The following is a 26,984-nucleotide window of genomic DNA, read 5'->3' as shown; positions in this document are numbered from 1 at the left end:
CCCAGTGCTGCAACATATCTGCAAATCCAGCCCTAGGGGAGGCCCTTCGTGCCATAAATTTCTGCTGAGATACGGGGCTGTAGGAACCAGATAAGGGACCTCAAACTGAGAGGTCAGCAAAGGCTTCCTGGAGGAGGCATCATCTGAGATGAGAAGAACACAGGGAAGAGCATTCCGGGAATCGGAAACAGCAAGTCCATGGAATGAAATACCATGACTCTCCTGGGGGCTCCAGTTAATTCAGGATGGGGGAACGGGACATGTGGGTGGTAGCAGATGGGGTGATAGAAGGAGGCAGTGGTCAGATCATACAGGGCCTTATGTTCTATACGAAGGAGTCTGAGTTTTATCCAAAAAAGCCAAAAGAAACCATAGAAGGATATTTTCCCCAACATCTTATGAAAATTTTGAAGCACAAAGGCATCGAAAGAATTGCAGTGAACACTCATATACCTACCACTTAGATTCTACACTTACTATAGGTGATTCATCACGTATCTATGTACAACTCCCTTTATCAATAGAGGAGAGCTGGTACAGAGTCCAGGTGAAAAGCAGAGGAGTTTGAGGTGACACGGTGGCACTAGGGGCAGAGAGGAGAGTGGAAGATGGTGGCTTCGCGTGTGAGCAATTGTTGCAGGTGTAAGAAGCCATGAGTCTTGTGATGGGCCCTGGGGAGGGAGGTGCGGGAAGGAGGGGAGGATGTTTTCAGGTTTTGCAGGTCTGGGGTCAGGAGGGAGGGATCGGCTGGCAATAACTGGGGCTTATGACTTTTCCATACTGTTAGCGGATGGAGGGACCCCTAAATTAGGAGGCCACCAAAGTGTGGGTTCCTGCCGCCGACTGTGAAAGAATTCACACAGCAGAGGCAGAGGGACGAAGTGAATAGCTCCTTATTGCTCTGAAGGGGAAAAGGAAGGAAAGTGCTCAAGCAGGAGAAGGGAAGGAAAAGCACTTGAGGTGGGGATGGGGACAAGGCACTCCAGTTGGGAGCCGTCAGCCAAGATGGCTGGTAGGAGCAGCTCCAGCCCAGATCAGGCCAGGTGGACTTTTCTGAGAGGCTGCCACTGTCATGTCCTCTTTCCGGTTGTGATGGAACCAATCAGTCTTTGCTGGAATTTTTCAGTCCTTGTATGGACTTGTCCGGTTGTTGTCATGGCAATCGTCAACTGTCACGGGCGCTGGTGGGCGTGTCACTTAGCATGCTAATACATTACAATGAGCGAATAATGAGGCTCAAGGTCCACTGGAAGTCAAATCCTCCACCATCTTGAACTGGGTTCTAACCAGTTCTTGTTTCTTCTCTGCAGCTGCCTCCTGAGACTTAGATAAGAGTAATTAGTTTCTATTTGAGGGAGGGGCAGGGATGTGATCCTGGGAACGAAAAGGAAAGCTGCTTTTAACCGGAATGCCTGCAATCTGATGGACCCAGCATCCCTCCTAAAAAACCATCTCCAGAGATTCTGTTCAGTCATGAAAATTTTATAGGAAATGAAGGAATGATCTCAGTTACTCTTTGAGAATGGTCGTCAGAGTCGTTGCCATCCCCCAGTGCCTGCAGGCTTGTCCTCATCAACTGCTTGAGCCCGCTCTTCTGTGACTCAGGGAGGCCTGGGAGACTGCAGCTCTTCAGTAAACAAGAGGCAAGGCTTTTTTGTGGTGGTGAAGGGAGCGGTACAGGGTCCTGCTCCCTTTCAATACTTTCCCAATATATCTGTGGTTTTGATGAAGTCACCCAACAGTGTCCAAAGCGAGAAGAGCAGGGTCAAGATGGCATTATGGGGACACAGACAGAAATCCGCGTAAGAGAAAGTCCCAGGAGCCACAGCTGGAGAATGCTGCCCTTCCAGAAGGAGGAGAGGGTCATCGCAGGTGAATGCTACAGGGCAGATGGTCAGCCAAGCTGAGCACAAAAAACATGTTGGCACGTGTGTGTCCCTAAGTATGTGCACACACCTGCACATGTGTACAACCTCCATGTGTGCTGGTTTGTGCAGTCACGAATGGATTGTTGGATGCCTGCCTTGGCCAGACTGCATGCCACACACTGTGCAATATACAAAGATCAATCATATATGTTCCCCACCCACAGCAGTTTATCAACAAATGTAGGAGGTGAGATTTGTACATGATGCAATATGAGATAGACAAATGTCATATTAAATGTCAAATTAATTATCACAATGACCTCCTTTTACTGAGTATTTACCATGAGCTTGGCATGGAGTGTTGTCAGTGTAACCTGATTTAATCCTCACAGTAACCTGGTAAGATAGGTACCCTGATTGACTCAGGAAACTGAGTTATAAAGAGAGTGAATGTCACCCAAGGTCCCAGAACACAACACAGAAGAGGGAATGTTTGATTTCCCCTGGAATGGTGTGGCAGCGGTGGCAATCAGGAAGGCTTCCTGTAAGAGGCAGCATTACAGCAGCTGTCCTATCTCATCTCCCCAAACATTGAACAGTTGCTCAAAGTGCCTCTAGTGTGTGGCAGACCCCAGGAGGACAGTTTCTCCACCCTGAGAACAGGCTTCTGAGCCAAGTGATAACTCAGCTATAGCCAAGAGATAAGTGTTACCATGGAGACACATATGGGGAGGAGCAGGTGCTCTTGCCAGATGCTGGGGATTCCTCAAGATGACTCGAGGGAAGGCCTCTCACAGTGGATGGTCTGATAAGGCTGGAGAGCTGGGAGGTGGAGGGCAGTAGCCAGTGATGGGAGCGGGCAGGCAGAACACACTTCAGTAGGACCTGATGAGAATTCTGTAAGGCCGTAAGGTAATGGGGAGCCTTACTTTTATTAGGCCAGTTTGGACTTTGTTCTATAGGTACTTGGGAGCAGGGCAAGCAAAGCTTTTTCATTTTAATTTATACAAATAATCAGCATAATTGAAAATAACATTTAAAACTCATGTCACCAAATAACTTTAAAATGTAAACCACTTATATCATCATCATAACAAAATACCTTTTTTCCTACGTGTATTTCCTTTGGTCTCTGATAGGAGCATAGCTTACACAGTGGCCTCTATATATTTATAGACAGTCGGCGTGATTGTAGTTGGAGTGTGTAGATACTTCTTGTCTACTTGTCAGTCTCAACACACATGCTCTTCAGGACTTGGAAGTTCTCCTTTTTTGTTGATTCTCTCCCCACGGATTTCTCTGTTTCCCCGTCTGGATCTCCCATCATTCAGATGTTCCGTCTCCCAAATGGGTCCTCTAATTTTATCTTTTCTCTTATTTTCTATTCCTTTCTTTTTTTGTACTACTTTCTGGGAGACGACTTCTACCTAAACCAGTCCAGTCCTTGTGTTGTGTTTTTTCAAATGTACAGTCACAGTTTTAATTCATGAGTTCCTTTTTTTTTTTTTTTTTGCACCTTATTTTTCTTTCACGGAACCAATATCTTCTTTTTTTTAAATTTTTTTTAATGGGGGGAGGTAATTTTAGGTTTATTTATTTATTTATTTATTTAATTTTTAAAAACAGAGGTACTGGTGATTGAACCCAGGACCTCGTGCAGGCTAGGCACACACTCTACCACTGAGCTACACCCTCCTCCAGAACCAGTATCTTCTTACATCTGAGGGTATGGATGATTGTGTGTGTGTGTGTGTGTGTGTGTGTGTGAGAGAGAGAGAGAGAGAGAGAGAGAGAGAGAGAGTTTTCTTCATCTTGCACAGTATCTGTTACATCCAAGTTATGGTTTCCTTCCTCCCTCCCTCCTCTCCCTTCCTCTCTCTTTAGGTCACTGTAACATTTATTGTTTTATATTTTCAGATTAGCTTTCTGAGGTATAATTTATCCACAATGAAAAATCACTAATTTAAGTGTAGAGTTCAATGAGGTTTTTTTTCAATTTTTTATTGCAGTGTAGTTGATTCACAATCTTTCTTTTTTCTTTTTCTTTCTTTCTTTTTTTTTTATAATGGAGGTACAGGGGATTGAACGCAGGACCCTGTGCATGCTAAGAATGCGCTCTGCCACTGAGCTATACTCTTCCCCCTCAATGAGTTTTGACAATGTATATGGTCAAATAATACCAACACGGTCATGCTACAGTACCATATGAAATAAGGAGGTTGACATCGCCACAACACTATTAACAAGACCATAGACCTTATTCAGATGTCACCAGTTTTCACATGCACTCAAGCGTGTGTGTGTGTACTTTGTGTACAGTTCTATGCAATTTTATCACAAGTATTACCCCCATGTGACCACCACCATAATCAGGACACAGAACTCTCCCATCAACACAGAGAAACTGTTTCCCCATCCCTAACCCCTGGCAGCCCCTTTTCTATAATTTTGTCATTTCAAGCATGTTATACAAATGGAATCATAAAGTATGAAACCTTTGGAGATTGGCTTCTTTTCGCTTGGTGTCCTTGAGACACCCCTCCCTCCACCTTGTCGCATGAGTGTTAATAGTTCCTTTTACGGCTGAGTAATATCCCATTGTTTGGGTGCACCGCCATTTGTTTATCTATCTTCTCATTGGAAGACATTCAGATTATTTCCACCTCTGGTTTTTACAAATAAAGCTACTACGAACCTTCATATATAGGTTTTTGTGTGAACCTAAGTTTTCGTGTCTCTGGGATAAATGCTCAGGAGCACAGAAGCACAACTGCTTGATTGTAGGATAAGCCTATGTTCAGTTTCACAAGAAGCTGCCGAACAGTTTTCCAGAGTGGCTGTGCTACGCCCACCAGGAATGCGTGAGGGATCCGAATCTTCACATCATCATCAGCATTTAGTATTGTCAGGTTTTTTAATTTGAGTTCTTCTAATAGGTATGACATCTCATTACGATTTTAGTTTGCATTTGTCTGATAGCTAACGGTGTTGAATGTCTTCCACATGCTGAGAATCCGTATATTCTCTTTGGTGAACTGTCTGTTCTTTTACCAGATTGGATTTTTATTATTTTTTAAATTTATTTTTTAATGAAGATTGGCATATTTTATAAGGTTCTTTTTTAATATATATATATTTTATTGAAGTATAGTCAGTTTACAATGTTGTGTCAGTTTCTGTGCACAGCACAATGCTTCAGTCATACATGAACACACATATATTCATTTTCATATTCTTTTTCACCATAGGTTACTACAAGATATTGAATATAGCTCCCTGTGCTATACGGAAGAAACTTGTTGTTTATCTATTTTATATATAATAGTTTGTATCTGCAAATCTCGAACTCCCAATTTATCCCTTCCCACCCGCCTTCGCCCCACTGGTAACCATAAGTTTGTTTTCTATGTCTGTGAGTCTGTTTCTGTTTTGTAAATAAGTTTGTCTTTTTTTTTTTTTTTTTAGATTCCACATATGAGTGATATCATATGGTATTTTTCTTTCTCTTTCTAGCTAATTGGATTTTTAAATTACTGTTGAGTTTCAAGAGCTCTTTATATATTCTGGATACAAGTCATTTGTCAGATTTGCGATCTGAAAATATTTTTTCTGCCAATCTGTAGCTTACATTCGCATCCTATAAACAGTGCTTTCTGCAGGGCAGAAGTTTTTTATTTTGATGAGCTCAGTGCATCAGGTTATTCTTTTATGTTCATGCTTTGCATCATGTCTAAGAAATCTTTGCCCAACCCAAGGTCACAATGATTTTCTCACACAGTTTCTCCTACAAATGTTTTCTAGTTTTTAATATACAGGTCTTGCATTTCGTTTGCTAAATTTATTCCTAAGTATTTTATTCTTTTTGATGCTTTTGTGAGTGAAATTATTTTTTAAATCTCATTTTTGATTGTTTATTGCTAGTTGATGGAAGTACAACTCGTTTTTACATTTTGATCTCGTATCCTATGACCTTGCTAAACTCATTTATAAGTTCTAGTAATGTTTTTTCTTTTTATTTACTCCATACAAGGCCATGCCATCTGTGAATAAAGACACGTTTACTTCTTCCTCTCCAATCTGTATGACTGTAATTATTTTTCTTTCCTTTTTGTACTAGCCAGAATCTCCAGGAATAGTTGAATGGAAGTGGTGAGAACAGGCATTCTTGTCTTGCATTTGGTCCTGGGGGAATCTTGCACCATCTGAAACCAGAACTAGTTTCTGCCGACGACTCTTCTCCCCTGAGTCTGGGCCACGCTTTCCTGCTTCTCTGGGAACCTTGGAGCATTTGGTGCTGGGGGTTGTTGCCCATGCCGCTGTTGCCTACCAACTAGACTAGCCTTAGCTATGGATTTTGTTTCCTGGGGGTTGTGAGGTCACTGACCTCTCTAGCTGGTTTTTCTGTCCTTATTTTTCAGTCTGACTTTGGGATTTCCCTATGTCTACATAGCTTAGTTGTCTGTCAGTCACTGATTTGGAGAGATGGTGTTCAAAGACCTGGAGCCCTATAAGGCTCCTTCCTTCTGCCAAGTGACCTGTGTGTGGTGGCCTGCGGGCACATTTGGGGTTCAGCTATACTCACATCTCCCCCGGCTTTTACTTTCTGCTGGGTTCCCTCCTTTTCCCAGAGGAAACCGATATGCAGATCTCATGGGATACTTTGCCATATTTACATCCCAGTTTCATTAAAAAGAGCCATTACATTCTGGAAGTAGCTATGCTGCAAAATAGTTTGAAATGAAATTATTGGGTAGTATTCACTTAAAAGTAAAATTATAGAGCCAGATTTAGCCTGAGGCTCTGGCATTTACTGCTCCTGCCATCCAGCGGAGCTGACAATGTGGGCTGGATGTCTGTGTTAGGTCTGTGTGTATCCTAAACCCATCAGGCTGGAGGTGTCCACTTTCACTAAGAAGCATGACTGATGCTTATCTCCTGCTCCAAAGGAATCATTCATACCTCCAGCTGCCCAGGCAAGTCTGGTTGCAGTCTCCAAATTTCTGCTCACCTTCAGCACGATAAAGCTGCCAACTCGGTGCTGATTTTCTTGTTGGCGTGAGTCTGAGATTCAGTCAGTCTTACAGCAACCAAAGTTGCTCTGAGTCACTCAAAATCCACCTGGTCACGGGCTAGCCAGCTTTTGTGGCCCAGAGCCATAGGCCCAGGATCAGATGCCCAGTGACAGCAAAACCTGCTTTGCAACTCAGGTTGATAGTAGGTTCTGTTTACCTTTTACACTCCTTGACCTCTCTGCTATTTTTTAAATTTATTTGTTTAAGGTTCTGGAGTCACAGTGGTAAGGAAGGTCACTCCTTGATAGTCAGAACCTTATAACATGTTGGGAATATCTCTGAGATAGAACTTCACTTCCGCTTATAGGCAGTACAGGTAAAATGTGTGAAGGGACATTCTTGACCTTGGTCCTAGATTCAGAAGAGAAGAGCAAATAGTAGAGGCTTCTGTTTTATTTTATTTTTATTGAAGTATAGTTGATTTATAATGTTGTATTAGTCTGGTGTACAGCATATTGTCTCAGTCATACATATACATACATATATTCCTTTTCATATTCTTTTTCATGACAGGTTCCTATGATCCATTGAATATAGCTCCCTGTGCTCTACGGTAGGAGGTGGTTGTTTATCTGCTCTGTACATAGTACTTTGTATCTGCCAGTCCAAGTCATAGAGACTTTTAAAGGTCCAAGCCAAGATTCCTTTAGAAAATTTCCACGTACAAGGTAAGGTTCCCATCTTAGTTTACAAAATGCCGTAGGCTTGAATATGTTTACGTGTAAATGTACACCTCTTGCTGCACCTATGAAAATAATCAGACCAAAATTAAAGGAGGCCTCTCTGACACTTGAAACTGTCCATCACTCTTTTCTCAAAACTCGCTCCTCTCTTGGCTGCCCCTCCTCCTCCTTCTGGGACCACTGCCTTCAGGGGCTTCCCTTCCTTCCTCTTCCACTCCCTGGTCTCTGGGAACCCAAGCAAGCCCAACTCCCAGCTCAATCCATTCTGAGCTGTCTTCCCACCCAGGCCCACCAGGGGGAGCTCTGCCCCTGCTGAAGCTGACTAGCCCCAGGCACAAACCTCCTCTCGTTTCTGGGCTTTGTAGGGTGCCTGCCAGCCTGTGGTGCCTCACCCATCACCAGAGGCCCCATGCCCCGTTATTCTTATACACTCTCCTCCCCTCAACCTCCCTCTTATACTAGGCTATCTCCCTCAAAGATTCCCCCTTCACAAGGCTTCAGGTGCAAAAATCAAAAAGAGCACCCAAAACACCATTCATCAGTGTAAATATTTTATGCAATATTTTAAAATAATAATTAGCACAACAATCCATAATAAATAAAATTTCAAAATTTTCGGTCCAGACAGAATCGGTATTACTGATTTTTCTTTTGGCCTCAGGCCTCAATCTAGCCCAGCCCAGGCGGGGTTTCACCCCCTACCACCGAGTAGAGGACTTCGCTTCTGTATTTGCCTCTCTCCTGCACCATCACCTTTCTCCTCTCCCCTGGATCCTTCTTTAGCATATTTCCCATCTTAAAAACAAAAGGAAACCAGTCCCCCCCCCCCCCCCCCCCCCGCCTGACCTCACATGCCCTATCATTCCCTGTCTTGTTTTTCTTTTTCTCTTGTACTGACTACAATTAGGCTTTTGTTCTCAACACTCCTCAGAAAGCGGCCCTGGCCAAGGTCACCAACGACCTTCACCTCGTCTGTGCTCCTCTTATTTGGCGGCAGTGGCGTCTGGCAGAGGAGATCACCCCCTCCTTAAAGCTCTTTCCCCTTGGCTTCTTGGTCTTCCAACCCTCCTGTTCCTCTTCCTGCCTCCCTGCCACGCCTTCTGTGGGTTCTCCCATCTTCCTGACTCTAAACATCAGAGACCTCACTCATAACTGTTGCCTCACACTGCCCAGGGCAGAGGGAGAAGAAAAAGAGTCATAAATCTAGTGTTTAAAGCCTTTTAATAGTTGGCACAATCATTCAAGAGATTTAGACAAATAGCTGTCCCTTCCCATTGCAAGTGTTGGAAGAGGCTGGATCCTGGGGTAATTGCTAGTGGAAACACGAGCATTGGGGGAATGAGTGTTTCTGTCAATGGAACCTATATGACCTCTCCTGGGATACCATGATTTATAATACAAAATATTTATTTGGTCTTCATCCACAGTTCTTGGCACCGAGCTCCTAAAACCCTTGGAATTTCCTAAGTGATGAGAGCCTTAAAGGAGTCTTTTCTTAAATTACTGAGGTGACTTTTGGGCCCCACCTAAGATAGGTGGCTGATTGCCAGGAGCACCAACCAGGTTATGAGAGAATTGGAAAGGGGCTGGAAGTTGAGTTGATCATCAGTGGCCAATGATTTGATCAATTATGCCTATGTGATGGAGCCTCTGTAAAAACCCAAAAGGGCATGGTTTGGAGTGCTTCCAGGTTGGTGAACGAGAACTCTTCCTTGTGCCACCGTGCCAGCCCCAAACTTTATAGGGACAGAAGTTCCCTTGTTTGAGACCTTGCCCTATGTATCTCTTCATTTGGCTGCTGAATCATATCACTTAATGTCCTTTGTAATAAACTGGTAATCTAGTGAGTAAATGAGCTTCTTGAGTTCCGTGAGCCACTCCAAAAATTAATCCAACCAAGGAGGAGGTCATGGGGCCTTGTGCTTTATAGCCAGCCAGCCGGCAGTGTATACATAACAGCTTGTACTTGGGATTGGCATCTGAAGCAGAGGGCGGTCTTGTGGGAATGAACCCTTAACCTGTGGAATCGGACACTGTCTCACTTCTGACAGCTTCAGGAGTGAGTTCAATAGCAGGACACCCAGCTGGTGTCAGAGAGTTTCTTGTTGGTATGAAGAAAACCCACCATATGCACATTGGAGACTGGTGGCCCAGAACCCTTACCTCCTTACAGAGAAAATGTTTAAAGTCCCTTGAGGGACTTTAAAGATGATCTGTGTAAAAGGAGAAATACAGTATCTTCATGACTGTGATGACTCAGCACTGCAAAGGTGACAGCTCTCCCCCAAGTTAGTCTGTTAAATGCAATCCTAAATGTATATGGTTAAATAAAGTCCTTACATAGTTAGAAAATGTTGGCAAGAAGGACTCACTCTACTAGTTTAAAATGTGTTTTATAAAGTCATGGTAATAATAATTTTTTTAAAACCACGAAAACCACACTGACACCTTTGCTGGCACAGATAAATGGGAGTAAATGGCAACAGAACAGAAGAGAGAGCTCAGAATGAGATCACACTTGCAATATCTGAAATTGACAAAGGATTCATATCCAATACACAGCAAATCAATTTTCAAAAGACAAGCAACCCACAGGAAAATAGGCAAAGGTGACGAAACTAAATAGCTAGCAAGCATTTTAGAAGATGTTCACTGGTAGTCGGTAGCTTTGCACCCATCCAAAGGCAGGTCTGTGGAGACAAGGGAACTGGTGGGAGTTAACATGGGCACAGCCATTCTGGAGAGCCATCTGGCCAAGCAGTGAGACTAAGTTATGTGTACATCTGATGACCTAGCCATGCAACTCCTAGAGAAACACTCCTGTGGACAGGTCTTAAAAACCTCAAAGAATAGAAACAGAAAAGATGAGTTCCACAGAACACATTCATGTGCAGAATTTTAAAACACTTGCTAAGATAAAACAGCACAATGTAACTTTCAAGGCAACACTAATATACTGATGACTAGTTAATATATACGTGGTGCATTGGAGCAGGCACTGACGGAGGAAGGGAGAGAGTAGGCATGGGTACAGAGGGACAAAGGTGATGAGAAATAAGTCTTGCCTGGGCTGTTGACTGTGGGGTGATCTGAGATGTATCACCAGCTCAGCCCTCTGGCCCTGAGGTCCAATTAAAGGTCTAGGAGGGCAGCTGTCACACTTTGGTGGTATCAGAATCACCTAGTCCCCATATTGTGGCAACAAGCTTGAGCCCCTGGGTTCTTTGATGGTGATTCTGACACTTACTCTAGTGTGAGAACCACTGTTGCAGGAGAAGAGCCATGCTATGGGTTGAATTGTGCCCCACTCCCCAGTTAGTGTGTTGAAGTCCTAACCTCCAGTACCTCCCCCACCATGACCTTACTTGGAAATAGGGTCTTGCGGATGTAGTTAGTTAAATTGAGATGAAGTCATCCTGAAGTCATACATGGTTAGCCCTAATCCAATAGGGTCAGTGTCCTTATGCAAAGGGGAAGTTGGCACAGAGACATGAACACAAGGAGACTGCCATCTGAAGACAAAGGCAGAGGGCATGATGCATCGACAAGCCAAGAAGCGCCAAGACTGCCGGCCAACCCCCAGAAGCCAGGAGAGAATCACGCAGTGGATTCATCCTCTTGGCCCTCAGGGGAAACCAACTCTGCTGTCACCTTACTCTTGGACTTCTGGCCTCCAGAACTGCTAGCAAATACATCGCTGCTGCGTCAGCCACTCAGTTTGTGGCACTTAGTTATGGCAGTCCTAGGGGACCAGTCCAGGGGCTAGCCCCTCCTGGGGTGCGTAGGAGGTCTTGGTCTAGTGCCTGATGAGTGAGTCTTGGGGGGGTCTCCCCGGCCTGTGGGGCTGCTCCTGAGAAGAGCTTACCATCAGGAGTCCCGAGCTCAGACTGCCCCTCCAGGTTTAAGAGTGAAGCCACAGCAAACACTTGGCTGCTCTGGCATCGAATCAGGTGTCTCTGATTTATTGGACCAAATCCCAGGCCTGGATATTCTCAGCATAGGTCTCTGCAGTGCAGACAGCCCCATGCCGGTGAGGGAGGAAGAGGAAGGGAAAACAGCTGAGTACTTGCCCCCTGCTTCCTCAGCCCTGGAAGGTTTTAACTCAACCCTGGGCATGAGATAGCCAGGAGCATCTTTCCTTTCACTTCCATCTGGTCTCCCCCACAGCATAGAAACAGACACCCCCAATGCTGTTGGAAGAGGTCCCCACCACTTAGGCAGAAAACCTCCATCCTGATGGAGGTGCTGGGGGACAGCTGGCTCTGCTAGCAATTATGACCTAGTGGTATTGGCCCTGGCGTGGGAGAGAGAGAGCAGTTTCCTTTCCTAAAAGCTTGTTCACATAGTCGGCTTTCAAGCTAGGCATGCCCAGTGCCAACCTACCTCTTCCTAAGTGGGTGACCACAGGCAAGTGACTTAACCCTTCAACTCCTCAGTTTCCTCATTTATAAAAAGGAGATAAAGGTCCTTGCCTTGTAGGGCTGCTGTGAGGATCAAATAAAATAATGATGTGCTTTCAAATCTTTTCCATGACTGGCACATGGGAGAAATGATTGCATTGGTAAGCAGTTACCTGAGGGTGGGGAACCAGCCTCTGGCAAGCCCTGCCTGTTGGTCCAAGGGCTGGGAGCTCCCTCTGCCCACCTATAGCCTTTTCAGGGCACGCTTTCAGGGTTGAGGTGCCCAGGTTGGGAAGCTATGAATTAATGCACGTGCATGCTTGGCACTAGGCCTGGCATTTAGACCAAGGGCTCACAAATGGTTGAGCTGCGACTGTGATCAGGGTGATTTTGGAAGTCTGGTCAACAGCCTGTAATGGTTGTGGAGGACAAAGTCACTCCGTCCTTGCCAGACATTTTGGGTCCTCTTTTCCTGAAGATTCAAAATTTTAATCCCATTGAAATGGGGAGGGGGGTAGGGCAGAACCAACAGGCTACAGTTTTATCTCACAAACCAGAGATTCTGGGGTTCCTCCACCTACACCACGAGAAGCCTGTGGCCTTCCACCAAGATCAAGGCTGGGGAGCTCTGCTCGTAACCGAAACATTTGGCAGATGCTGAGTCTTCTCTCAAGGGTGGGGCTTGAGAAGGGGTTGCTGATGGCGGAGCTTGAGCCTTTAATCTGGCCAGCACCTGCCCCTCGGAGAGCGCCCAGTGAGGAGGTGCTGTGGGCACCCCAGCTCTGCCTACTGTCCTCCTCCTCCATCCTGGCTTTCCCACCACCATGCCTAAAGGTCCCCACTCCTAGCCTTCAGTCTGGTCGCTGGTCCTGACCCACCCTCACTCCCATGACTGGGCGCTGGGTTTGTTTTCTCTGGGTTTGTTGCTCTACATATTTCTCTGGGCTTTGGATGCTCTTGACCTTAGCAAACCCCAGCCCCTGGGGCTCCACATTGATGCTGGCTGATCTATCCTCCCCACCCCCACCCCACACTGCCTCCCTGCCCTTGACTCTCTCCAGGAGGCCCTGAGCTAATCAGGCTGATTATTGCCCAGGTCCAATTCTACTTTCCTTGGCTACAACACGCAGTAAATTTCCTCAGCCGCCAGGCTCCCCTGTGAGCCCTGCCTCTTGTCAGGCAGCCCGACTTAGGAAGCCGCCAGCTCCCCCGCCTGCTGTATCATCACAGATGAATCAGGCCTGCCCAACCTGGGGGTGTAATCTAAACGCCATCTACAGAATCACATCACCCTCAGCAGCAAAACCCAACTGTCACATCTTCCCGGGTATCTCCGGGGTTCTAAACACCAAGAACCTTACTGCTATTTGAAAGCCTATACTATAGTCTGCCTGCAGAGAGCTGAATTTTAGAGGAAGCTTTAGAAAATGATCTTCCTCCTCTCTACACATCCTAAGGGTGGGCTAGTGGCATTAGTCTTAGTTTATCATCAGGGAATTGTCCTTGAACTTTCAGCCTCATTTCATACTTGACCCATTCCCAGAGTCTCTGGGTGACTGAAAGGATCTGGAGAGGCCTAGAAAAGGAGAAGGAAGGAGATCAAGATGCTTATTTATTCCCAAGCCCAGGGCCCCCTGTGATGGACAAAGAAGCTCTGCTGACCAATCCTTTTCGTCTTGCTTTCTTCCAGAGAGGGCAAGGCTTGGCCGTGGGAGGAGGGGATGTACAAATGTCCATGGCATGCACAGCCTGAACTGGATTCTATGGCCCCAAACGTGGTGATTTCTGTAGGATCAGAGATAAGCATGTATGAAGCAATTCGAGAACAAGTAAGAACTCAATTATGTCGTGTTGACACCAGTCCAAAAGAAGGCTAGAGAAGGCTGAGATGAATGGGACAGAAGATGCTTAAAAAAAAATTTATGGAAGGGGGGAGGGTATAGCTCAAGTGGTAGAGCGCATTCTTAGCATGCAGAGATCCTGGATTCAATCCCCTGTACCTCCTCTAAAAATAAATACATAGATAAACCTAATTACCTCCCCCTCAAAAAATAAAAACTTTATGAAGATGAGGTTTGATTCAATTAAATTTAACAAACATTAATAGCATCTTCTATGCACAAGGCCCTTGTTAGGCATTGTAGGGGTACAGAGGGGAGCAAGCCACATCCTCAGTGAGAAGGGACAGATACCTAGGGAAAATTATGAATGTGACATAAGAAGTATACATAACAGTGTTTTTCCATAGCAGTGTTACGGAGTACTATGGACTGAATGTTTGTGTCCCCCCAAAATCAGTATGTTGGAGTCCTAACTCCCAATGTGATGGTTTTCTTGGGTTTATTTATTTATTTTAATGGAGATGCTGGGGATTGAACCCAGGACCTCATGCATGCTAAGCATGGACCTTACCTCCCCCGCTTGTGATGATTTTTGGAGATGGGGCCTTTGGGAGGCAGAGTGAGATGAGGTAATGAGAGTGGGGCCTTGGTCTGATGGGATTAGTGCCCTTATAAGGAGAGACACCTGAGAGCTTGCTTCCCCCTGCCTACCTGCTGTGTGAGCATACACAATAACATGGTCATGTGAGCACACAGTGAGCAAGGGGCTGGTCTGAAAGCCACGAAGAGAGCCCTCACCAGGACACACTCTTGTCAGCACCCTGATGTTGGACTTCCAGCCTCCAGAACTGTGAGCAAAATCAATGTCTGTTGTTTAAGCCACCCAATGTATTGATATGATATTTTGTTATAGCAGCCTGGGTTGACTAAGACAGAAAGACATGGATGAGAGAGATTAATTGTAAAAGGTCATATCAGAGAGGGCTTCCTAGAGGAAGTGGAATTGGGGTTTCAGGATGAGTCATGTCCTAGAGAGGAAGATGTGGAAAGAGCTGTTTGTAAACCAGGAAGTGGGCTCTCACCAGACACTGTATCTGTCAGCACCTTGATCTTGGACTTTCCCACCTTCTGAATGGTAAGAAATAAATGTCTGTTGTTTTTAAGCCATCTAGTATGGTATTCTGTTATAGAAGCCAGAATGGACTAAGACAGCCCAGTTTTTGGAGCTGGGTATTTTGATGGCAAATGTGAGAACCAACCAAGTGAATGAAGTCTAAAGATCTCTCGTAGTGAAGCTGAATGGTGCCTGAAGATGCTCTAAGCATCCATGAGGGGGCAGCAGAGCCTAACCTCGTTCTTATGTTAAGGTTTAAGTGGGGTGGCTTGTGAGAGACATCTTCCAGAACAAAATGAATCTTGAGTTCCATGGCAGGAATAGTAATAAAGCAGCCTACAAATTTGAAAATGACAGTGGTGAGAGGGACTTTAGAAACAACCTAGTCCTTATTCAGCAGAAGGCAAGACTGAGTCCAAATGGTCAAATATGATTTTTCCTAAAGTTAAGCCAAGGATGGGATGAGAAACCTGAAATGGAACCCAAGACTCCATCTCTTCAGCTCTACAGAAAGACACATTAGCCTGTTTCCAGAAGGAGAGCTTAGTTCTCTTGCAAGAGGAAGTGAGTCCCTATATCATGTGAGTGAGTGAGTGTGCATATGTGCTGCCTCATGGCATCCTTGATGGACCGTAAGTGATGATAGGGAAGGTCAGGGAATGGCTTTCTTTCTGGCTGCAGACTTCTCTTTTGTCACCTTGAGGCTAAACTCATCAGATTCTACATCCTGGAGGTGAGGAGGAGAGAGAGCATGACAAGTGAGAAAAGTGACCTTGTATAGGGCATTGACTGGGGAAAGGTCTGGGAACCATGAAAATTTTAATGAAGTTGTTTTTGTTTTTAGTTATTGTATAATATGTACTGACTAACAACAACAACAAAACCCCAGAACCTGCGGATAAAAATAAGAACTTTAAAAATACTCATAATACTATGTACTCGAAGAAAATGCTATATATTAAGAACTCATGTTTTCCACAAAGGTGGAATGCAATAGAACTTACACGGGCATTTTGTCTAATTGGATGTTCAGTGCAGTGTTTAAGCAAGGTAAGCTAGTTGATTGGGGGCGCTGTCCTTGGTGCTGAAACGGAGCAGGCAGGAGGAAGGACATTCCTGGAATAAGCAGAGGGGCCTTGCGATCATGGTAAGGCTATCGGAGCTTCCACGGTGTTTCTATTTGAGAGTTTCCCAGCACTGTGGTCTCTCTCCTCTTCGTCTTTGGTGAGTACAAGTGTTGTTTTTCATCATGTTCCTGTGGAGTGTTCTCAGCTGGGAATTTTTCCACCAAGCTCAGCTGAACTGTCTCTGCACTACCAGACCTCAAGCTCCATATGAAACTGCCTTTACCTTAAATCGACGTCACCATCACCTGGGGCAGTGAATGAATCTGAATTTTTATCTGGAGAGATAGAACCAAGTGAGGGTTGTGCCCATGAGGAGCCTGGGATTTGGAAGCATGAGAGTCTTGGGACTGGGAAAGTGCTCAGCTTAGAACTGAGCTTATCAGCTGGAGCCCAGCACAAGCCAACTGTCCACCCACCCCCAAGTTAGGCAGGTTTAAAGGTTTCCTGACTAAGGCGTTCACCTTTGTCTCAAGGCTCTCTCTAGGGAGTACAGTACCTGAAGCCAATTACACTTCTTCTGAAGTGTGAATACTCTTGATGGTATATTTCTGTCCTCAAATATCCATCTAATTGAAATGAAATGGAAGTAGTAATCAAGGAGTGGCCTCACCTTGCCAAATGACTAATCTTGGCCTCAATCTGAATGGGACAACCTGATATCATGTACCTCTTTAGATGATGCAATAACATTCATAATCCATGATGTATACTTAACAAAAGTATTTGAGCTGAGTCTAATCAAACCTCTAGGCCTAACTGCCAGTTTATAGGAAATACAGAGGATTGGGGAATAAGTTCAATGACACCATGAGGAAATAATTAGACAAATCCAGAATGTGGGACAACCATCCTAGACTCTTAAAAAAAATCAGTATGTTGAAAAGCTAGGAGTCAGTTCTAGATTAAAAGACTGAAGAGGCACAGCAAAAGTCAATGAGTGAAATTTGTTGTATTCACATCTGAAAAAACTAGTAATAAGATATGTTCCTTGGGTTAGCTGGAAAGATAGATATTGGGTGTTGTGGAATTATCAGCTTGCTGGGCATGATAATGGTATTTGAGGGTGTGTGTTGTATTGTTTAGGGATCAAGTGTCAGAATGTTTGCAACTGACTTCCAAATGGTTCAACAAAACTTGGCAAGGATATACATTACATAAATAGGAGACCAAGAGAATAGCAAAGCCACCAGAAAAAGGAACCTAGATCCCTGAATCACCTCATGGAGGAAAGCTGTCTCTAAGCAGGAACACTGTTACATGAGCAAGGGAAAGAAAACTTATTGTAGTTGAGCCATTGCATATTTGAGGCATACATGTTATAGCAGATACAAAAACATCCTAACTACTACAGTTAAGGGTGTCATTTTGCCCCAGGAAGAGATAGAATTATTCTAGTCATCCTAGAGAAATTCATACTTTTAGTATTAATATTTTCATATCAAATAATCTCTTTACATTCGAGGGTTAATACATTCATAACGTTCAAGATAATTTGGCCTATTGGAACTGTAGTTTCAATTTAAAAGACATAATTGAGTGATTGATTTAGACTTGTAATTTTACATTAAAATCTTGCTAAGGTTGTAAACAGTGTTAGAACACTTAAGAGAAATTAAGATTCATCATATATATATATATATATATATATATATATATGTTTAATTTATTAGGTTTGTAGAATTAGGTTTTGGGGAGGCTTTTAAAAACATACATTTAATGTATTAGATTTATGGAGTTTCATGAGTACTTGGAAAGGTTTTGTTTATTAATCAAAAAATGGAAGTCTTTAAATAGAAAGTGTAATGCATTAATTTTATAAATGCAACTCAAAATGTTTAATGGAGTTTAATTAGCCAAGTATATAAAATAGATTGAACACTAATCAAAGGCCCTCATCAAAGTAATTGTTCTTCTGATTGTGGGCAAATAGCTTTTTGATTCCTGGTATCTGTTATATATTGAATTGTGCCCCCTCCCCAACCAAAAGATGTATTGAAATCCTAGCACTCAGTACCTCAGAATGTGACTTTACTTGAAGCCAGGTTTTTACAGAAGTGATCGAGTTAAAAAGGGGTTGTTAAGATAAGCCCTAATCCAATATGACTGGTGTCCTTCTCAAAAGGGGAGGTTTGGGCACAGACATGCACACAGGGAGAAGGACACCTTAAGGTAAAGGCAGGGATCAGGGCAGAGGGAGATCCTGGGGGTCTGAGCAGGACCCGCTATCATCCTCTGCCAACCTGGGCCCAGTCCCCATGGCCATGGAGCCCAGAGCAGCTGCATTGGAAGGAATCCTAGAGGCCCCAACCCTTGTCCTTTAGGGGGAGAAACTGAGGCCAGAGAGGAACTGAGTTGTCCCATGGTGTATACACTGCTTCGTGGCAGGATTAGAATCTGAGGCTCCCCAAACTCCTTCTTGTGCCCATTTGGGTATGACAGTGGTCCTTCCTCTGGTTCTAGGATGCCTGACAGCACTGTGATATCCTCAGGGCATAAAGGTGGGATGGAGTGATGCAGAAACAGCCAGGACAAGAGCCGGAGACATAAGGCGTTTGTCTCGTGTCACATAAGGGAGACCCTGGGCATTTGGTGCAGGGGTGAGAGGTGAGGGAGGGTTGGAAGGGCACAGTGACGGGGAAGGACAGCCCCTACCATTGACTGAGCATCTGTCATGTGCTGGGGATCATTCCTGGGGGAGTCTGTCTGATCCTTCAGCCCCGACAAGTTGGCTTTCTTATTCTCACTTTCTGGAGAGGAAACTGAGGCTCAAAGAGGCTAACTCAGAGGAGCCCCAAAGTTCTAGCTTTTCCCCCAAATCTCTCTGGGGAGGGGAGAAGAGTAGGTGAGGGGCGAGAGGCTGAGGGGCGAGAGGCTGAGGTTCTCCCCACCTGTGCCCCCAGGACGCAGCCCTTCCTGAGCACGGGCAGATCCAGGGTACAGAAGGGCTGGGGGTGGGAGGTGTTCACCACTAGGGGGTGGGGCAAGAGTTGGAGGAGGCAGCAGGCAGAGTGTCATTGTCACCAGTCTCGACTTCAGAGCTCAGAGGGCAGCACTCCTGCCCTTCACCCATACAGGAATTGGCAAAATGCATGCCAGTCAAGGAACCCCAGAAATAAATGGGCCCTTTGATCCCTGAGACACTGGAGAGCTGGGGGCCATCTGAGGCAATCTGGAATCATCACTAATGACTAGGGGGTTCGGGCCCTGTTCCAGGCCAAACGGCAGAGGGAAGAGGACCCCCTCCCTGGCCAAGCAGCACACAAGCACATGCGCCATCAGATATGTCACCCCAGTGGAGGGACAGGTGCTGGGCCTGAAGCAGCCTGGGAGAACTGAGGGAAGGAAGGAGCTGGGAGGTAGAGGAGAAGGGTGCCCTGCTTTTGATTCCAGTCCCGGAGAAGGAGACCCCTTTCCCCTCTTCTGAAGCCCCCTTTACTGCCCCTATGGGTACCCCACCAGGTCATGGGCTGCAGGTCATGGATCCCCCTGGGCCAGTGCCCAGCCTTGGGATGGCTGAGAGTTCTTGGGTCTGTGGCTTCACAGGTAAGCACAGCCCTTGTGACCATCTGGAGTGACCTTGGCCCCTCTCAAGGTCAGCAGGGCCAAGTGTTCACTCTTTTGCCTTCTGGGAGCTCCCACTCCTCACTCCCTGGGCCCAAGTTCTACTCGCAGGATGTGGCCCTAAGCTCGTCTGCCACAGAGACCTCAGGCAGAGGTGGATCCGGCCCTGCCCAGGCCTGGAGTGGACAAGGGGCTCCGTGCCCCGCAGGTGGGTACAGGAAGGGACCCACATGCATCCAACCCTGGGAGGAGTGATCTCCCAAGAAGGACCTTCCCAGAGACGATGGCCTGCCGCCAGGCCCCTGCAGGCAAGGGGAGGAGGCCATTCATGCCTCGTTCTGTACATTATTTATTGGTAGGAAACTCCAGAGTGGGGAGTCGCCGTGGAGCCAACAAGATGCCAAGGTGTCTGGGCAGCCTTGGGGCTCCTGGATGGAGGGTGAGGGAGCAGAGGGGGCTCACAGCAGCGGGGGGCGGACTGGGCGAGGCAAGTCTACCAGCTCTGAGCAGGACCTCCTGGGGACCTGGACCTGCCATCTCTTTCCTCTTGACTGACCTGGGGCCTATGTTGGGCTCTCCGTCTGCTGCTGCCTTCTCGTCCAGATCTGGGTGAGGGGTGGGAGTTCCTGTCCCCCTCACTGAACAGTTGTCACCACACTGGGCCTCTGAATGTGGATCTGGGGGGTGGGAGAGAGGCGGTGAGGCCGAGGAGGTGAGGCCAAGGAGGCCATCGGTGATGGCTGCATACAGAGGGAGTGACCTGCCTCTGGGCCAAGTGGGCCCTACCCTCTCCAGGCAGCCCCGGGATGTGGGGGTGCGGGGGGCAGGGGTAGGGGAAAGGAGAGCAGCCCCTAGCTGGGGGCGGGCTCCCGAGTCACCTCTGTGGTGGGGTCGACGTTCTGCAGGGAGGGCTGGAAGTGTCTGTAGGTGTTTTCAAGGCCAAACTTGTCCCCCTTCAGATTCTGACCTGTAGGGAGAGGTACCGGGTGAGCCTGGGGTAGGCTGAAGAGGCAGGGGGAGGGGCTTTTTTCCAGTAAGAGAAATGGGTTTGAAGAGTCAGCCCACAGCTGCCCTAAACTAGTCTCCCCCTGCCCGGCTGCCCTCCCAGCAGGGCAGCCTGTCCGTGACGCAGCCTGGGGCGCTGGCCCAGTGTGATGCAGGGACAGAAGGGAGCCAAAGCAGCAGCCCTCTGACATGCCCCGGGGCCAGAAGTGAGCACGGGCCACAGGCGCAGGGGGCCCAGAGTTAGGGCGGAGTAGGGGGAGGGGGCCACGCAGGGGTCATCTGTGCCTGCTTCCTCATAGCAACGGTAACCACAGCAGAGGGGAGGCAGCTGTGCCTAGAATCTTCTTGTTTGAGTTGGCATGTGTCCAGCACCCACTGTCCCAGTCTTGTAGATAAACTCCCTCCCTGGCCTCCAGGCCACAGGTTCCAGGTCCTCCTGGCACCTTCCTGAACATTCCTTCGCTGACTCCTTCAAGATCCTCCCGGGAGCCCTGCAATCGGTCCTCCTCGCCCACCTTCTCCTCCAACGTGGGCTGAGCTGAGCTGGCAACTCCCAGCCCTGCCCACAAGCCGCAGGCCTCTCCCCAGGCTTCTGTGATCTGTGGTGCCTCCCCCAACCCTGCACGCAACCAGCGCCCCCAACTCAGTGCATCCCACCGGTTGCTTGTCCCCACTGCACCCGTCTCATCATCCCCACCCCAAGCCTGCCAACAACACACCCCGCCCAGCTCCCTGGCATCTGAACTGGATCATCTGCTGTCCACGCCTCCCACGCCCCACTGCCCCGACTCAGCCTCGCTGTCCCTTGTCTGCATTAGAGTGGAGACACTTCCTTGGTCTCCGCAGTTTCATGCTGTCCCCCCAAGTCCTCCTGACTGAGCTGCTCAGAATGCACGTCTGGCCCCTTCCCTTAAAGTCTCTCCAGCAGGTTCCCCCATCATGGCCCACAAAGTCCTCCCTGACCTGGCTCGGCCATCCTCACGTCCCACTGACCTGCCCTCGGTTCCCCCCACAGGCCATGCTCTCTCCCGCCTCTACATCCTTTCTTAAGCAGGGCCCGCTGCCCAGAAAGCCCTTTCCTTTCCCCCTTCCCCTCACAAGGTCTCCCTGTTCACGGGGCTCTACGTTCTCTGTTCTCAGGAGCAGGAAGCACACAGCTTACTCCCAGCACTGCCCCGGCCCTCAGCTCAGCCTTATCTGATGCCTGCTCCACCCTGGGCTGGCGCAGGGGGCCTCTGTGCCCCACTGAGCCCTCGTCATGGACTTATCATTCCCACTAACTCTGTGCATCTGGTGCCTTCACTGGGGGTGGTCTCCGGGGACAGAATCAGGCTCAGCCATCTCTATAGCCCCTCCGTTGTCCTGTGAGAGGCTCTGGGAGCTGGAGAAGGCTGAACCCACAGAAAGGTCCGTGGAGGGACAGCATGTGAACCGAATCTTGGAAACAGAGTGGGATGGGATGCACAGAGATGCAGGTGAAGGGAACCTTTCAGACAGTGGTGCAGTCTGCGCGAAGGTGTGGACCACAGACTAGAGTGCAGGGAACTTGACAGGGAGTCGAGCAAAGGCTGAAGGGTCAGCAGGAGGGGCTGCAGGTGAAGCCTCAGGGTCAGAAGGCTGCAGAGGAGTTTGGCTGGTGCAGCAGAAGTGGGGCGGGGCTGGCAGGATGCGTGTCACCCACTACCACCCTTGCCCCCATGAGATCTACCTTCCCAGACGCTTATGCTCTGGAAATTGCCAGGGACATCTTCTCTTGGCCACTCACGAGATATGTTGTACTCTTGCCTGCCAACAGAAATGCCGTGAGCAACTGGTGGCAGAGAGGTGGGGGAGGGGGCTCAGAGCTCTCTGACCCTCGGACTCCAGAAGAAGCTGTCATGGCCAAGCCCTGAGTCAGGGAGGGGTCTGATGCCAGCAGCAGTGGCAGAAAAAGAAAAGCATGCCTGGGGCTGTCACCATGGCCTGCCCCCCTCACACCCCTCAGTGGGCCTCAGTGTCCTTATCTGTGAGATGGGGGCATTGGACTAGCGTCAGGGCAGCTTGCTTCAACTGCCAGCCAGGTGCTGGGCAGGGCATTACTCAACCTTCTCAGGTAGATCCTACCCATTTTACAGCTGGGGAAAGTGACACCAGTCATTCCAGTGTCCTAGTGTGACAGTGTTGCTCTGTGGCAGCCAAGGTGATAACAAGTACTAGGTAATTTCATTACATAATTTAATTTCACTACATAAGTTTCATTTCCATTTCTCTGCCAAATGGATATATCCTATCAGATCAGCAGGCTGCCCTTTGCTGTCCCCAGAGCTGGGAGGGGCTGGCAGGGGCTGGGAAGGATGGGGAGGGGCAGGGCTCCACCCTTGGTGCGGACTCAGCTGACCTCTGACTGCTGAGCTGGATGGAGCAGAGCCTCAGGATACTCTGACTGTGGTCCCCTCTCCCCCGCCCAGCCCCAGAAGCTCACCTGTGCAGTTTTTTCTGGGATCGGCTGAGGAAGATAATCAGGACCACCACCAAGACCACCAGTAGCACTGCCACGGCCCCCATGATCCCGTACACCAGGCTCTTGCTGGTGCTGCGTTCACAGGTTTCTCCCCAGTACCAGTGTGTGTCTGAGTTGTGGCATCTGAGGACATACACAAGCTCAGGCCAGCCCACCAGCATCCCTCATCCACCCAGTCTCCCAAAAGAAAAAAAAAAAAAAAACTATGTCAAAGCACAGGAAATAGGCTCTCCCTCTGAGGGCAGGTACTGGGTGCCCTCCCCAACTCCCCAAGGCTAATGGGCATTGAGGGGCTGTGGGGCAGGGACCCTGAATCTGTGAAACAGGAATTCAGAATCCAAGAGTGTCTGGTGCCTCATCCCAGATACGTGGTGGTCACTCATGTAATTGCTAAGTAGCTGGCACCTTGACAGATTGTTACCATGTTTTATGTTTTGTACTTTAATTTATGGTCTCCCAAATGTAGGGCCCCAGCTATAGCTAGCGGTGATATTGGTATCGTGGCTGGGATGACGTAAGAGAAATGAATGAGAGATGGAGATAGCGATTCATAGACATAGATTTGGAAACTGATAACTGGAAGTTTCTCAGGACAGGGTTTTCTTGGTCCTATGACGCCCATGTCTGTAATCTGCACCTCGCCCTCCCTCTGGTGGGAGTGGGGGATGGGACACCCCGTAGAGGAAAGAGGGCTATAGAGGAGGCAGGGAGGAGCCTTGCAAGCTCTGCCCACCTCCACCCTGCCTGCCTTCGGTGAGGAGAGTGCAGCCCTGCCACCAGAGAGGGTGGGCACGGGGCTTCGAGGGGACAGACACTCACAGGCAACGGGGGCCACTTTGCTGCAGCTGGCAACTGCCCTGGTTACAGTTCATTTGTGACTTCGTCCCCTTGGTGCACTTGGTCACACAGGCCAGCTTCCCATCCAGATCATCCACATAGTAGAATTGGGCAAAGTCCTTTGTAGCCTTCTGAGTGCATTGCTCTGGGGATGGGGGGCAGGCAGCAAGCTTCAGCCCAGTAGATGCGCCCCTAGCCCCCATATTAACTGCCCATGCTATGCAGAGCTGCTTACCTTGCAGGTCAAAGCCAAGCTTCACGGTCTCATTCACAAAGACGGATTTCTCATCATAGCACAGACGTGAGACGCCTGCCCAGGGTAGTGGGAAAGAACAAAACAGATATACTGCCCTTTGCCCCCTGGGGGCAACCAGCCTCCCCTTCCTCCATGCAGGACCAAAGCCAGTAGAGTCTTGGCCCATCCCTAGATGCAGCAGTGAGCAGGCTCAAATGGGGACTTTAAGGCTAGTGACAACCTTAAGCCCAGGAGGAGGGGCTGCTGGGAGCATCACAGAATGTGGAGAAGGTACCCAGACTTCTGAAGTCCTATAGGGAGGCCTCTGAAGTTCCAGAAGAGAGGAGAGATTTGGGGTGTGGGGTTGATATAGAGACCTCCCTAAAGGACCCCTCCCATCCTTCCCCCACCAATGTCAAGGGGTTTTAGGAGGACCTACCTTTGCACTCATCAGAATTACTGGGTAGCCTTTTGATCTCATGCATAAACTTGGCCTTTATGACCTCAGTGAGGTTTTTAAACAGCTCCTGAAACTCTGAAGTGAAGTTTGCCTCCATGACAACTTCGTGTTCCACCACGATGCTGCCCTGGCTAGAACAGGAGTCATCAGTCATCCAGTGTTGCTCACCCTCCCAGCAAGTGGGGCCCAAGAAGCAAGAGAAGTGATGAGAAACAATTAGCCATATGACCCAGAGGCAGGACAGAAGAGAGACTCTTCCCTCCTTTCCCTAGAGGGAGGCCACAGAGTAAAATCCCGAAGTACCAGTGATTATAGTAAATGCCAAAGGGCAAAACACATTCCTAAAAACAGAGACTCTTGGGCAAAGACGTAGAGACATCGAACCCTTGTGCATTGTTGGTGGGGATGGAAAATGGGGCAGCCACTGTGGAAAACAGTGTGATGATTCCTCAAAAATTAAAAACAGAGTGACCATATGGTCCAGCAATTCCACTTCTGGGTATCTACCCAAAAGAATTGAAGCCAGGGACAAAAAGATGTTTGTACACCCATAGTCATAGCATTGTTATGCATAATAACTATAAGGTGGAAGCAATCTAAGTGCCCATCAGTTGATGAATGGATAATCAAAATATGGTCTATACATAAACAGTGGAATATTATTCAGTCTTAAAAAGGAAGGAAATTCAGAGACATGATACAATATGGATGAACCTTGTAGACATTATGCTAAGTGAAATAAGCCAGTCACAAAAGGACAAATACTGTATGAGTATTTATGAGTACTAATATGAGGTCCCTGGAGTAATCAAATTTGTAGGGACAGAATGTAGAATGGCGGTGGGCCAGAGGTGGGATGAAGGGAAATTGGGAGTTACTATTTAATGAGTTCAGAGTTTCGGTTTGGGAAGATGAAAAAGTTCTGGAGATGGACAGTGGTGGTGATTGCACAACAACGTGAATGTACTTAATGCCACTAAACTGCACACTTAAAACGGGGAATTTAATGGTTAATGGCAAATTTTATGTTATGGGTATTTTAAACCACAATAAAATATTTTTAAAAACTAAAAAATTAAAAAACTTCAAATAGAAGCTATTGGATTGTATTTTTGAAAGCCAAATAACTGAGCTTTTAGAAATGAAGAAACATGAGGTCACTTTAGAAATGTTGGATTCCAACCCAGAAGCTTCTTGTTAGATGGTCAATAATGCTGCTGAGGGAAGAGATCTTGAGACAAGGTCCATCACCACTCACAGCCATTGTGACAGAGAAGTCAGGAGCGGGACCCTGGAGGATTTGAACCAACAGAATCCTGAGCCAAAATGGAGATGGAGACAATGGCTTTGATGCTGGGTTGGGGTGGAGGATGCTGAGCTAAGAAACCCCACAGGCCCTTGACATGTTGGGACCCGACACCCTCCAGGCTCCCTTCCCCCTCTGTCCGCTTCTTTCTTCTCTACTCTCAGAGCTCAGCTTTTCCTGCTTATCCTTTAAATGCTGGTGCTTTTCTGGGACATCTTTGCTCCTGTGCAGTGACCACTGCCCTGACCATCTGGTCTACTCCCCAGGCTTCCAGTGACATCCATCCAGGGATGCCAATGCCAGCGTCTCCACTGCAGACCCTTCCTATCACGTGTCCGACCACTGGCTGCTCCATCACTCAACCACTCCACATGGCTGGGCCCTGGGCACTTGACAAGGCCCACCCTTGTCCTGCTTCTCCTTACATTCCTCATCTCAGCAAAGGGCGCCCAGCACTCTCAGCAGCCCAGAAATCTGGTGTCATTCCTCCTTTTCTCCAAACACCCAAGAAATCCTGATGAAATCCCCATGAAATCCCCATGATCTTCTGGTTCGGCCTCCTAAAACCTTTCACACTGAACATTTCTTTTCTTATCAAGTCTCAGGTCCAAGCCACTATCATCTCCCTCCCCTGTCCACCCATTCTCAGCCCTGCAGTCAGACTGAGCTGTCTGCAGTGCAAATCAGATACTATCCCACGTTGGCTGAAACTTCTGATGCTTCACATCTAAGTAACTTGGCGTGGGTCATCTTTGCAACCTCCTCTCCCACCATGACTCCTTGGCCCTCAAGCAGCCAAGCGTTCTTTATGCTCCTGGAATCTGCCCTCTTCTCTCTCACCCCTAGGCTCATCTATCATCGATTTCCTCTGCTGTAACACTCTTTCACTCCTTTCCCTCTACCTGGGTCATCCCTCCTCATCCTTTAAGCCTCAGCTTAGCTGTCACTTCCTCCGGGAAGATTTCTTTCCACCTC

General features: G+C 47.6%; 1 protein-coding gene across 1 annotated transcript in view; it reads right to left on the bottom strand.

Annotated features, from left to right (window-relative positions):
* Nucleotides 1-19,551: 19,551 nt before the first annotated feature.
* The window catches only part of LOC105067509 (uncharacterized), a 68,135-nt gene continuing 60,702 nt past the window's right edge, over nt 19,552-26,984 (bottom strand). Inside the window, exons 16-22 of the mRNA XM_074346862.1 lie at nt 24,683-24,834; nt 24,244-24,318; nt 23,991-24,153; nt 23,133-23,294; nt 22,380-22,456; nt 20,545-20,633; nt 19,552-20,343 (exon numbers count right to left, since the gene is read on the bottom strand). Coding sequence (XP_074202963.1) covers nt 20,302-20,343; nt 20,545-20,633; nt 22,380-22,456; nt 23,133-23,294; nt 23,991-24,153; nt 24,244-24,318; nt 24,683-24,834 — 760 coding nt within the window. The 3' untranslated portion in view covers nt 19,552-20,301. The remainder of the gene's footprint in view (nt 20,344-20,544; nt 20,634-22,379; nt 22,457-23,132; nt 23,295-23,990; nt 24,154-24,243; nt 24,319-24,682; nt 24,835-26,984) is intronic.

Source organism: Camelus bactrianus, chromosome 18, assembly GCF_048773025.1.
Source record: "Camelus bactrianus isolate YW-2024 breed Bactrian camel chromosome 18, ASM4877302v1, whole genome shotgun sequence".
Lineage (NCBI taxonomy): Eukaryota > Metazoa > Chordata > Mammalia > Artiodactyla > Camelidae > Camelus > Camelus bactrianus.
The sequence above is the reverse complement of the archived record's forward strand: the minus strand, read 5'-3'. Positions and strand labels throughout refer to the sequence as shown.